The sequence below is a fragment of the Phoenix dactylifera genome, chromosome 3 (assembly GCF_051530095.1).
Source record: "Phoenix dactylifera cultivar Ajwa chromosome 3, Ajwa_hap1_PhDact_Kaust_v1.1, whole genome shotgun sequence".
Classification (NCBI taxonomy): domain Eukaryota; kingdom Viridiplantae; phylum Streptophyta; class Magnoliopsida; order Arecales; family Arecaceae; genus Phoenix; species Phoenix dactylifera.
Window position 1 is genome coordinate 8934780 of NC_143192.1, and position 14813 is coordinate 8949592.

Below are 14813 nucleotides of genomic sequence, written 5' to 3' on the forward strand. Positions count from 1 at the left end.
TCTTCAGTTATGAGAGATCAAAATTTCAGCCAAATTGAAAGCTCCCATTCTCCCAAGACAAGTAATCAGAAACCACACTAATTCTTTATTTTATATTGAAAGAACTAAAAGATAAATTTCAATAAGGCACAACTTTTAGCTTAAAATTAGCAAAGGTAACTAAGGTGATAAAGTGGTCATTTGGTCACACTAAAAAACAAATTTTGGTATATCTTAGAAAAGTGAGTAGCTGTTTGACTGGTTCACCAAAAAAATCAAAAAAACTTTGAGCTGAATAGATGTTCCATGCTAATTACCTGCACCACTAAAGAGCTTATATAAGATAAAACTACAATACATTCAGAAGAACACCGGAAAAAAAAGAAAAACAAACAACGAAAGAAACAACAAAAAACAAAAGATATATGCTACAAGAATTATAAGCTGATTAGGTCTAAAGCAGTCTAGTTCCAGGGATCTAAAAAGAACAGATTGTAGGTCAACATACTCATGCATAGATTGCTGATGGCAGGAGAAATTCTAGGGTCCCAGAATAACTTCAAATCATGAAGATTCAAAACGTTAAGGTACTTCACATGCTCACTGCTCACTCCATTCTGCATGTCTCGTGGTACTACAAGTGTGCATGGCATGAATGCCGCACCCAGAATCTGTGCATCTTCGCAATCGAGAACTGTACATCTCGAAATATTGAAGATATTACCCGCCGTAGAAATGGTAATCACCCTGAATGCTTGACAGAGGAACGGGCAGAAAGTTGCATACATCAGAGAGGGAACTAGCATCCTGGGAGTGATCTCTTTCATGATCTCCAACAAGATACCACACTTTATGTTGCATAACGAAAATTGATTACTTTTTTTCTGACCAAGAATTTGTACAAAAGAAACTCGCATGAGTTCAAATGAATTAGCATGAAGTTAATTAAGAAATGAAACAAAAACAAATTACATATAGTTCAATTTGTTCAGATACATTGATCAGTTAATGGGGTCATGCATTTTGAAGACATGACATCCATGAAAAGTAATGTATCAAACCGGGGACCAGATCACTAAGGTTTTAAATTCCAGACCAAACGTAATTTGAATTGGTTACCTTGAGATTCTTCAGCACTAAGATACCGATAGTTTCGGTATGTGACAAATGCAGCAAAGCAGGCACAGAGCAACTAACAGTGTTGGCTCACTTTGGAAAATTAAGTATTGGGTGCCACAAACTTTGACTCTTGTTTCAACATGAAGATTCTGGATGATGTTGGTTGTTTTTCTCCTCCAGAATCTTTTGTGTTTCACCATCTGCATTCAATCCATTCTCTTTCATCTGCTCTAGCAAATCGGTGACTGGTTTCTGAGCTAACAAGTAAGTCCTCAGCAAGCAGTGATAATTTTCCTCTGTCAAAGGGACCAGACATCTTAACATTTTCACAAACTTCTCTGCTGCTTCCACATCCTTTTGATCTCTGAAGTACTCCAAGCTCGCAAGAACATTTGCAGGATTTGGCTTCCATCTAGTTTGCCCTGTCAATTGTAATGCCTTCTTCATCATCTCGACTGCTTTTAAAAGCTGACCTTCTCGAAAATACCCACCCGCTAAACGGTCCCATGTATTAGCAAAAGGTGTCCTTCCACTCTCAATGACCTGACTTACTAGTGATTCTGCCTTCCCTAGAAGCCCTTTCCTACAATAAGCACCAATAAGCAGATTCGGCACCCGGAAATCATAGAAATTACACCGGGTTTCCCACTCCTTCAAGATAGCCTCTGCACCCTCAATATCGTCTAACTTCAGTAGCGCACTTATCATGCACATGTACATTGAGTTGGATAACCTCTCTCTTGCTTTGTATGCATTCCATACTCGGTGTAGCTCATCTTTGCTGCCAATATCAGCATATAGAGAGAGTATAAACCCATAAGCAACTCGACCCTTCTTTTGAGGGATCTGTTTCTCTGATTTTTTCAGTGCTGCTAAGGCCTTATCCATTAACCCTATTTTCATATAACCCTTAGCAGCAACTGCATATATGTGCCAATTTGCAGGTACTTTAGGATCTTGTATTTTTTTCAGAATTTTTTCCATCCCATTGATGTTGGAAGTGTTGGCATATGCTTCCATTAGAATATTGTAGGTGAAAAAATCAGGAAGAATTCCTTTTTCTTGCATTTCTTGGAATGTGGCGTCTACTTTACCAAGTTCTCCTATGTCAGAGTAGAGTTTCAATAGCATATTGTACACAAAAGATGAGAGCATATTTGACTCCTTCATTTTCTCAAAGAGAGCCTCTGCTTTCTCAACAGATTTCTCTTCTGCATAGCAGCTGAGAAGAGCACCATGAGGCTGATAGAATTTTAATTGTCTGGGTATGTTATTGAAATAATTCTCTGCATGTTCAAGGCCATGAACTTTATTGATAACTTGCAGTCGATAAGCAAGGTCACCTGGTGTTAAGGGAAAATACCTCCGGTCGCTCATCCACGTAGATATCTGGAGTAATAATTGGGAAAGTTTTAATCTTTTGTTACAGTGAACTTAACAATAAAATTTACGCAATTATTAGAGCTTAGCGGTATAGAGAATAAAGATCGGCCAGCAATAAAAAAAAAATTAAATGAAAATATATGCAGCTTTTATGAATTGAAAAGCAATCTTATCAATAGTTGTAGAAAGATTTTGCTTTGGGATGTTGTATCTGCCAGGCCCTGTACTTTAAAGTGACTTCCTTTTTCCTTATTTTTTACTTTGCACTTTCACTTTCATACTGCCCAAAATTATCTAATTTTCTAATACCCCCCTAATGCACTTCCCTGTTGAAAAAATTCGATCAGCTTGATCAATTGTCCAAGCTAGGTTGCATGGCCATTCTTTCCTTTGGGGAATAAAGTACATCAATCATGATAAAGTATAAAAATTGTGTCAACAAAAGAATTAGGTATCCAAGTCATGATGTTCATGATTATACTAGTAAATTCTTACGTCCCAACCAAGTTTGAGAACTTGGTTTCAGTTCTGCTAAGGCTTACCTAGCTTCAGTTTTGGCAGTTTCCCAGGTTAAGGCTTTCAGTCAAAAAATTGACGTCAAGACAAGTTATTACACAACATTTTAGAGCATTTTGTGCCATATGGATTCTTTATTTCTGTAGTTGCAGTGGAGCTGGGGTGAAGGTGATATTGTATTGAAGTGCAACTCATTTAAATTATGGCAGTTTTCTGTACTGAGAACACTATGCTATTTGCTTGTTATATTTTAGTTATTCAAAAAAATTATTATATTTAGTAGTTGTGATGTTTGCATTGCCTATTGTATTCAAGTCTTTTCTTTCTCGTCTTTTAGTGGAACTCACAAATATATTGAATTTGAGCATGTCTCTCATAATTCTGAACTTGAAGTTTTTAACTTAATGCCTGCAATTCTAGAACTTTATTTTTTATTTTATATAATTGAAGACGTTATTATTATGATCATCATTTACTATTATCATTTGTATAAAGTTAACATTGAATATTTTATTATTATGATTATCATTTACTATTAAAGATGTTATTTTTTATTTTATATAAATGAAGATGTTATTACTGTGATTATCATTTACTATGATCATCATCTCCTGTAGTTGATCATTTTAGTCTTCATAAGATATATAAAATTTGAAGATGTTATTACTATAATTGAAGATTTTATAACAATTGAAGATGTTATTACTATGTTTATCATTTACTATGATCATTTTACTAGGAAAATTTCTGCAGGTTTCGACCTGTCAATTGTTAGATTTATCATCCAAAAGTAGATGATCCCTTTTAACTCAAGAAAAACAAAGAAATATGCACAGAACCCAGACTACAGAACTTCGGTACTTGAACCAATAGATAAATGATCCCTGTTATGACAGTAAATAATTAAGTAAAACTTAAAAAAAAAGAGCATTTATGTCTCGGTCAACTTGCAATTGAAATGAACTGAAACCGTGTTTCTTGGGCTAGCTTCAGCTTAGTTTGATGATTGAAACTCTGGACCTTGGTCTTGACAACAGGACCCATTTGATCAACCTATCATTCGACTTGACAGTTTTTCTACTTAATATATAATCATATACCTTGCAGATACTTTACAATTAAAACTTGAAATAGATGATTAAAGCAGTCATCAACTCAACCAACGTCCAGAACCTGTTGAACTGGGCTGACCTGCCACATCATCTGTGTCACGAGTTTCTGGTTCAATCATGGGTTGAGTGCGGTGCGACCGGTTCCCATTGTTTTAAATCCCTACTCAACCACCAGTCTTCTCCTCAAATCCCCACCAGGCCATCCTTCTCCCAATGTCAAGATCTCTCTCTGATTCATAGGTGCCACAAAGAAGTATAATCTCGAAGAAGCTCTCTATCCCTCTGATCTGAAGAATCTCTCTCTCTCTCTCTCTCTCTCTCTCTCTGATCTGAAGAATCTCTCTAATTTGAAGAAGAAGAAGAGTGCTAGTTCCTTTGCCTCGGGCCCCTTACTGATCTTATCCACCCTCTAGATCCAGTCACTCCTCCACACTTCCCGATCTAGCCACCCAGCTATGCTGCCTTCAATAAAAGAGGTGAACATGGAGACTCTTCAACCCATGTGGGGAACGATGGAGCATAGCAGGTGGGTGGCAACTCGTGGTGAACTATGAAGCACAGCAAGCAAGCTACAAATGGTCGAACGACACTCCCAAGAGTCTTCTCTCTTTACTATCTCAAAGAATATCAGAGAACTAACACCTTTCCCAATTTTTTTTTAAACCTTGAATAGTGGGTCAGCTCATTCTAGACATGGTATGCCGTACCGGCCCAAACCGGACGGTACAGGTCGTACCATACCAGTTCGGGTACCGGTACCCGGTACGAATAGCGTACCGGTATCCGATACAGGTGGCGTACTAACACTCGGTATGCCAAAAAAACTCCATACTGTACCGTACCGACACTGTGCTAGTGTGGCACCAGTACGGGGTTCGGTACCAAGACGGCTAACCTTGGTTCCAGGTCAAACGGCTTAAGCAAGTTGCACAGCTTAATTGACATTCCCAGTCTTCAGGCGACCCAACTCGGAAAAGACTTTGGGTCACGGGTCAGAAGGTAGCAAATCCCTAATGGACTTGGACCCTCTTAAGTAAAATTCTACCCCAAATCAAATTTAAATTAGCACAAGAAATAAAAAACCTATCATTCCTTACCCCTTCAAACAAACTTGTCCTCATGTTCAAATTTTGTTGGGAGGTACACATTGGCCATCTTCATCATCGCAGCTCTCCTTTTGTAGCCTTACAACTATAATTGTCACTACCAATGCAAGACAAACATTATAGTGATTCCCACTTAGATAATCTACCAAGCAAACATTGAATCATCAAAGAAGCTTGGTGAAGCTAAACAAGTTCGCCATGCATATCTTTATACTCATGGAAGAAAGTTGGAAACATTGGACCTTCAACAACCTCTTCTTGTGTGCAAGCACCATGGTGAAATTCAAAGCTTTCTACTTTTGATGTCTCTCCTGAAGAATCGTTAACTTTATCATTGGACTTCCACATCTGCACATAAGAAATCGACTTTAAGATTGCTAGATGACTTGAAATTTCTAGTTTCCTTCACATCAAGGCATTGATCTTGGAAATATTTTATTATTTGCACGGTTGGCTTTGTAGTCATAGTGACTAATGCCAAAGCCAGTTCATCATCATCCTTCTACAGTTGCTCAAAGGCTTGAGAAATTGTAGCTTGAAAAGCTGACAGAATTTCCTCTTTAAATTGAATAAGCTTCTGATCAAATGTTTCCTCAAGCCTTGCTTTGAGGCCAGCTTCAAGATGCAACCTTGGATCATCAACTACTTGTCAAAACGAATTTGATGGAACCATAGCATAGCACAAGGTCGTTACTCTGACACCAAGTCAACAAGAACCCAATTCTCTATCTATGGTATTTTGAGCACAAGAAGACAAATAAAAATGAGAATAGTGAAAAAGAAAGGATATTCAATCACTTCAAGGAGACTGGAACATCCACAGGCTATTAGGCCAATTTCATCAAACTGATTTCTTATCTAGATGGCCCCTAGGGCACTACAGATTTGTAGGTTCACAATTACTTGTCCCACCATCAAATAGAGCCTTCATATTTACCAATCCACAAAGAAATTGTTAGTTTTTACCAAAGTATAACAATTGATAACAAACGCAAGTCTCTATCTACATGGATTAACTTCTTAGGAAAATAGAGCCTTCATTTTTACCAAAGTATAACCATTGTCCTTCCACATCCAACCTACTTTTCTCAGACGTGTGTTCAGTCAATCTTCCTAAAGCTAAAGGACTAAGAATCCAACTCCCTATGCAACTTCTACATGGTTCCTGATGTATTTCCAGTTTCCATAAGCATGTGTTCATCAACTCTTCATTTTGCCACACAAGTAGTGGCCAAATAATGCGCACTACAATCAATTCAAGCATTTAATATCTTTTTTATGACTTGTATATGCATGTCTTTTAGCACTATCACATGGCACCAATAGGTGTACTCCTTAGAACTCATGTTTCACTTCAATTACCTTTAGCAACTCTGCAGCTTAAGAAGATTTTCTTCTATCAAAAGGTTTCTTTCTTTGTACTTTGATCTTCACCACCATCTAGAAAGCTTCATTAATGGTGTAACACTTTAAAGTATGGATTTCTTGATGTCTCATACAACCTAATTTCAGATCCAGACAAATATATGAATTATTTAGATAACTTGACAGTGTATCCCCAATTCATTGAACTTTCATGTAAATTTCAAACAGCATTGCATTAGCAAGGTATTTCTCCTTTTTTTTCTTCTCCTTCAACAGTACCAAATATGATCAAGTCCCCTCACTTTTAGCTTTATGTAGATTACATGACTTTTGTCCATCATAATTTTATAGTCAAGATAACTTTCATGAGATATCATCTACATGAGAAACAATATACGTTTCCACCAAACGGCAAAGCATCCATCTCAATTCTTATTATGTTTCTTAATGAATTGTAGTAGTCACCTTAATCATCCCTTGAGATTCGTTGAATGGTATTACAAACCTTGCTGAATAGTACTAAGTACAGACCTTTTAATGCAAGTTTACTGACAACAATGTCTAACTCAAGCAAGTCACTTGAACACTATCGTCAAGAAAACTCTTCAAAAAAAAAACTTTACAATTCCAAATTAGTGTTTATTAGCAGATCTTGTCCCAATTTTCCCTCTTTAGACCTCCCTATCAGTGACCAGTCACTCACTTAATTCACGTTTGCATGATTTAAAAGGATAGTGAAACTGTCTATTTATTACCTTGCCTGTGGAAAAGTTAGTATTACTTGTAGACATTCTTGCACTCTGCAGCTTAGGTACCAATGTGATGCAAGGTCTATTTTATAAAGTAAGATATAGGTTCTGCTTTAAGGAATCCAAGGGCAACCTATTTCAATGCAGCAATGGGTAAAAAGTAGATGCTGTCTGAGTTATGATTTTAAATTTCAGAACATTTAATTTGCTGGCCAGAGATAAATAGGTGAAGTTAATATTTCAGATAAAATTATCAACCTCAGTTTCCAAAATATCACTAAATTATAAAATATGCTTGAGAAAAGGATGGTGTGGCAAGAGTTTAGAAGAACGCAAGAAATAAATTACTAACTAACCCTAAGTTATTATGCCAAAATGGCAGCGCATGGTCGATAATTTTAATGCAATGTACCAATGGATTTCCTGAAATTAAGTTTTGGATATAACCTACTTAGACTTGATATCATAACCAAAAATGACCATGATAAAAGAAATCATTACTTCTTTTTATTTTTTATTAAAGCCAGCATCCTATATAAGTTTTCAGAAGAATTCAACTTAAAATCCCTTCAAGTTATCAACCTTAAACAAAAAAAAACATAGTCAAATTGCAAACCAATTAGTCTTAAAATTTAAACAAGAACCTTAAGTGTTTGTCATATGCTCATAAGTTCAAGAATGATAAAGCATGGTAAGAATGACAAAACATGGTACAAAACAAATAGATCAAGCTGGCTCTCTTTTCAGTAAAATAGAGCAACCTATCTTTAAAAAAAAAATCACCATCGTATAGGAACTTTGAGTCACATTACTTCGCTCAGGATTCACATGGAATCAAGGCACACAACTCAGTTTAAAAGTAAAATGACACAAAAACTACAAATGCGAAAATAAGGGCAAACACTTCTAAATATACAGACTGGCCAGACGACGCATAAGAATGAAGTTCTTCAGGCCAGCAAACATATGCAAGGACCAAACAACCCCCCTCTTTTCCTTTCTTCTTTAGGTACAGAAAAATCTCCCATTTGAGTTTGAATGAGCAGCATGTTCTACTAAATTGTTCAAAGATAAATATCTTAATTATAAATGCACAAGAACTACTTTAGTCAAAACAATAGTGTTGAAGCATTTCCACAATGCACCTTTTGTATTCTGTGCTAGTGCACACCATTGTTCAGCATTTTATATCAATGACCTAATGGCATTTTAAAGTTTAAGCTTGCTAATCAAAAGTTCTCATAATCTTGAACAAGCGTTATCTCCTTGCTGAACTCTCTACGAGTGCATGTAAGACGCAATTGATATCCATAGAAAATTTCAACACTGTCACATCCCATATTCCTTTCAATTAATGTTAGCAAATCTTCTCGAACTGGTTTGGTTATTAAATTAGGTAAGCTCCAAGTAGTGCCTAATTCGTCAATTAGTATTGCAAAAGTAGTAAGCAATATATTGCCCATCCCATCAGCAACTAGTAACAATTCTTTCTAGCCGCCAAGATTTGTGTATAACTTGCAGTTTTCCTAGTGTTAGTCAATGACATTGAGTGATAGGATGTGCAAAAAGTTCACTATTGAAGACAGCAAAACAGTTTTGTCCAACATTGTTTTGAATTTTTTTCCTCTCTATCCTTTTTTTTTTTGTTTGCTTTAGCGGGCTTTTCATACAATACGTGTACGAATACACTCAATAAAATCAGAAAACAAAAGATCACGGAGTGCCCGGGGCAACTTGCTCTCACCGGCCCACAAGGTGCTCCCAGAATGACTAGCCACATAAGCGGCCACCCAATCCACAACACCGTTGGCCTCTCTATCCTTTTTTTTCCTAAACTACCAATCTGCAACTTCTAACTAAAAGAAAAAACAATCCGCAAAAAATGCACTTGAAGGTCAAGTTGGTAAAAATGTAAATCATCATTTCAAGATAAGAGCAACTTCAGAATCCCATTTTCTGTTCAAAATCCCATATTTGTGTTTTCTTAGTAAGTCATCAACACAACAATAAATCTATCGAGATTCAATATTATCAGGCATACACAGGGTACACTGTAGAGCCATATTATGAAGATAAATTGCAACATAATTCAATGTCTATATATACACCCAACAGTTCAATTATTCATTACATGAATACGTACATATGTGGTGGCATACTCAGCTTGGTGTAAATTTATGAAACTTGTATATATTTGGGTTAATGCCAGAGTGGCATCCGATAATTCCTTTGAACCTTTGCTCAAGAAAATCAATGGATGTCGTCATGTTTCAAATTCAGGACTTTCATGTTGCTTTCCAATTTTAGTCATATTATAACTGTTTGAGTTACTTATATCCCATATAATTGGGGAAAATGTCCCCCACCTTCTCTATACCTAGTCGAATTTAGGATTTAATGCTAATTCACCCTCTACTCTTTAAAGTTACTTATGAAAACACCCACAGGCACATTATTAAAACTACAAAGATTGAAATAAATAAATAGGAGACCAGAGGATATCTTAAAAGATGATATCATTTTATAGAGTATGTCATAAAAGATAATATCATTTCATATAAAATAGAAAAACAAGAAAGGAAATCCATGCAATGTCATTGAATTAAGTGTCTAAAAAGAGAAACCGAGGATAAAGCAACATCAATGTCCAGGAAAGGATTTAAAAAAAAAATCAAACAAATGATACCACTCAGAATGGAATTCTTTAGGTTGTTCAGCTCAATCGTATATAATCCTTTAAACAAAATGGACATAGACTAGGAAAACTAAAAATGCACAACTAGTAAAGAACATGATGGTTACACTCAAATGCAATAGAATTTCAACCCACTAAACATAAACTTCTAAACAGAGAATAATTAATCTTGTCGCTATAAGAATGAAGTTAAAAATCCAATCTTTTTCTCAAAACAGAGATTTTTAACCACAGCAATCAAAACATCTAGAGTTAAAAAAATAAAAATGAAAATAGAAAAACACGACGAAGAAGAAGAAGAAGAAAGAAAGGAGGAGAAAGATTTTAGACCTCGAGGGCGTGAGAGTATCTCCGGAAATCCATCATCTGCTTGACCATCGACTGGAGGTCTTTCTTCTCCACGGGCTTCCCTTCCTGGACCCATCTCTCCAGAACGGGGACGACCGAGATCTTGGGGTCCGCCACCAGCACCACCCGGTTGTAGAGGGTGTCCGTCCAGCCCCTGTCGGCCGGTTGGCGGATCGCTTCCGTGGACAGGAAAGCCCCCAAACCGGCCTTAACCCTAACCCTAGATTCAAGCTGGTACAAAGGACGGGCTCCACTGGAGGAGCCAAAGAGCTTCATGACGGCTCTGTAACTGCATGCAACTCTGCTGCACTCCGTGGTAGGGAGGCTCGAAAGGGGGAATGGGAATGGTCCAGGTCGGGGGTTTTGGGGTCGGGCTTAAACCCTCGTCTACTTTTTCTTCTGAAAAAAAAAGAAAAAAACAATTGTACGAGTAGACAATTGGATTTTCAAGTGGAATTTGCCAAAAATAGGAGATCGAATCATCTATTTGATCAAATCAAGGGGAATTTTTCTCAAGCGCCTATATTTGGTTGGAGGAGTTACAATTAACTTCAATTTCAACTATTTGATTGAAGAGAATTTTATTATAATTTCAATTTTAGAGGAGAATAGGAGTTGCCGATTCTAAATGTATTTTTTTTCCTTTGTTTCCTTTTCTAGAGGGGGTGATTGGTGGGGCTAGAAATCTGGCCATTGAATTTGAATTTGAAAGTAATTAATCTACCAATTCGAACAATATCATCAGGTAGAGCCTATCCAAATTTTTGTATATATGCGCCGCACCTCGTAAACAAAAAGAAAGTGCTTTGGAGCCTACATTGTGTTTACATGAAAAATTGATCGGGCATGCTAATATTGGCATGGTAATATGATATTTAATTATCCTTATGTGCCGCATCATATCCCATGAGTTTACACCAATTTTTGATGAGTGTGCATCCATTAAAGTTCTAGTTGATTAAAAAAAATCTCCAATTTAGGTATATAGAAATTTTTTTTTTTTTTTACCTCTAGCTTTCATGCAAATTATCGGGGAGATTGTTCTCAACTAGAATGGGAATCTTAGCAAACATGAGAGTAGGGTTTTACTGACCCATCAAGCCATAGTATATAATTTATGAAGTATTTGGCTCCAAAGTTTTTTTTTCTTTTAAAAGAAAAGGAGGAGGGAACTCCCCCACTTCGTTAAAAAAATGAAGGTAATCAAAATTACGTGATGGGCCTTAAAAGGTTAATCATGTCAGTAATAAAAGTTGAAAAGAAATAAGACACAAACTTGTAAAGTAGGATGCTATCCAAAGAAAACATGGTGAGATTTGTTAAAGAGAAGAAATAGGGAATAAGTCTAATAGTAGAGGTTAAAGGACCTAAATAAGCTTGAAGAATGCCTGCTAAGCTTGGAAGAAATGTTACGTCTCTAAGAAATTAATATGAGCAGTGCCTTCTTGAGAACAAATGCTACCTCTAAAGATTTCTGCGAGAAGATTCAATTATGTCTTTCCTTCCATACACTCCAAGTAACAACAATGATGAGAAGGTGCAATACTAGCTTCAACGTAGAAGCAGATGGATGTTGCTATGATTATTGATAGAGTTTATGCCAGACCATTGTAGATTACTAGACCTTCTCATCTTCCTCTAGAAACCTAGAGTAAAAGGGTAGAGAATAGCTAGATGATCAATAAAGTTAGGGCCAAAGTGATGGAGAGGACAACAAACAATCATGAAAGCATCCTTTCTTCTACTACTCTTATGCGATATTGAGTTTGTTTTTTAACACCAACCACACGAAAATCTTGAGGGTGCATTTGGTTTGTGACAAAAATTGGAATCAGAACCAATTGGAATGGAAATCGGAAAGGCTATATATCCCAACGCATTTGGTTCACAACAAAAAATTGGAATCAAAATCGGAATAGAATTTGAATACTAGAAGAGAGTAGGAATTGGGTTTGGAAAATTAGGGCATTTCCATTCTCTTATGGAATCTGAATGGCTAAGAGACTCCCTCCAACCAAATGGTTGAAATAGGAGTCATTCATTCCTATTCCCATTCTAGAATCCAACCCCCTCCAACCAAACATGCCCTAAATTTTTCCTAACTTTCAAAGGCAAGCAGAAATTTGACAGGCAACAACACCTTTGTTCAAAAATTTAGAGTTCGTCGAGAAAAAATAGAGGGGACCACTTCCAAATTGATTTGTTAGGTAGAAAACCTGACATAATAAGAGAAACATCACCATAATCTTTGAATTTAGAGATAGGTATATTAAGAGGGATGGCCTAGCTGGCAATGGATTCATTCCAAAAAGATGCTACCAAGGTATCCTTGTTGGAGCCATTGCGAATAAAGAATGGGGAACAAAATGCTAAAAGCATGATCTCCAATCCCAAGAGTCCTATTAAAATCTGATGGTGTTGTCATCTCCCGATTTGAATTCAATGCTTATCCAGAATGGTTTAAAGTTTTGCAAATTTGCAGCTAAGTAATATATCAATGGTGATTCCCTATACTTTATTCTTGATATGGAGCATACCAGTTTACTAAATTTAGATAACAAGAGGGATTCCCTACATTAGAGAGTTAGATGCAAGTGAAGGTCTATCCATCCAACATTAAAAATTATCATAATGTATAGTATCCATATTAAAATGGACATGTTATTCATCTGCATGAGCTCTAACTCTCTAGTGTGCCAGAAAAATGATAAGGACGAGAGGAGATGGCTGCAGTGGGTGAGGCTGCTGGCAGGGAGTTAGGGTTGGGGCAAGAGCTAAAAGGTGAGGAGGTGCAAAGGCAAGCAGTGAGAGAGGATGTGTTGGTGCAGTCACCATCGCGGAGAACAACGACCTCATTGATGAAGAGGAAATAGTCATTGGCATCGACAGTGGTAGCAGAATTTTGGAGGTGCTTGATGAGGGTCAAAGATGATGCTGTGGTTGGGGGAGGCAGCCGGGGGTGCGGCATTATGGAGGGTTGCATGCTTGGGGTGGCGGAGGAAAAGATGGGGAGTCCATGGTCATCAACAATGGAGGAGGATGTGGTGATAGTAGTAGAGGCAGTGACCTTGGCCTCTTCGTCGAGGGTTTGATAAGGAGATGGAGGTTGAGGGCATCCAAGTCAAGGTCCACATCACTGGTGTAGTCACCGACCAAGGTGGATAAAGTCAGCATAGGCACAAAAGAGGATGGCAAGATGGCAATGATCATCCCACAAAGTCCTGATGTAGGTGAGGAGGGGTTGTAAGTGCGGGCTCTTATTTGGTTGCGAGACTCGTTGTAGCGAAAATAGCTTGAGATGTAGTTCTCGACAGCTCATTTTATATGCCCGATGCAAGTGAGAGCATCCAAAGATATGAGAAATTACTAGTTGGACTAGGTCTATCAGCTAAATAGTGGACGAGTCCAACCAAAAAGCAACATGTATACAACTATGCCTCCCTTTTCGTCTCTTCTTCTCCTTTGACGCTTGGTCTTCTCTGATGCTGCCATCATCTCCTCCAATTCCTCTACCCAACCCCACCACCTCTACTCTCCATCTTGTGAGCAACATCGACGCCTTACTTGCTGCCCTTGGCGCCATCTTTTCTACTACCTTTCTCAACCCCAGCATCCATCAACAGTCTCGTTATTACCTCACCGTCCTCCACTCACCCTTTGTGGCCATTGTCTGGTCCGCCAAGCCCACCGCCCCATGTTCCCTCCTTTTCCTTTTCCTCCACTCTCCATCTTGTGAACACCATTGGTGCCTTTCTTGCTGCCCTTAGCGCCATCTTCTCTACCGCCTTTCTCAACTCCAGCATCCATCAACAGTCTCGTTACTACCTCGCCGTCCTCCACTCACCCTCTACGGCCATTGTCTGTCCACCAAGCCCACCGCCCCATGTTCTCTCTTTTTCTTTCCTCTCGCCCCATTGAAGCTCTCTGTCTCTTCCTCCTCCTCAACACCTCCAACACCTCCTTGCGGTCCTCCTCCGACCACCTCACCGACTCCCACCTCTTCGACCAGCTCGTCCCCATTGATGCCTCTCTCTCTTCCTCCACCTCTGGTTCTGACGTCTTCCCTGGTGACTATTGCCTCCTCATCATCCTCTTCGATGCCTTTCTCCAATGGACCAAAATCTCCAAGCTCTACTGAAGCCTTTCGACCGACAACCACTTCATTAAGGAGTCCAACACCGAGTTCGCCTACCTAGCCATCAACACCACTGGGCTTTACCTCTTCGCCAACAACAATGGTGACCCAAAGACCATCTTCGAGGTAACTTTCCCACCACCGTCCTCTACCAATGAGCTCCGCATTGCCAAATTGGACTCCTTCGGACGGCTTGCGGATACTCAGCCATGCACCGAATAGATCTTCATCGAAGTCGGTGATTGACTTCATGGCTTTGAGAAGCGACTGCAAGCTTCCTTTCACCTGCAAGGCCTTCAACTTTTG

General features: G+C 38.2%; 1 protein-coding gene across 2 annotated transcripts; it reads right to left on the reverse strand.

The window, feature by feature from the left end:
* Positions 1-471: 471 nt before the first annotated feature.
* LOC103712094 (pentatricopeptide repeat-containing protein At2g20710, mitochondrial) lies at positions 472-10943 on the reverse strand. 2 transcript variants are annotated; one of them, XR_001879740.5, is made up of 3 exons: positions 10355-10943; positions 1099-2487; positions 829-863 (listed from the first exon to the last, which is right to left on the reverse strand). XR_001879740.5 is itself a non-coding variant. In XM_008798497.6 (2 exons), exons 1-2 carry the CDS (start codon positions 10646-10648, stop codon positions 1234-1236), a joined length of 1548 nt encoding a protein of 515 aa, XP_008796719.3. In that variant the 5' UTR covers positions 10649-10943; the 3' UTR covers positions 472-1233. The 2 variants fall into 2 exon arrangements, 1 of the variants encoding a protein (XP_008796719.3); XM_008798497.6 differs by having other exon boundaries at positions 472-2487.
* Between the last annotated feature and the right edge of the window lie 3870 nt (positions 10944-14813).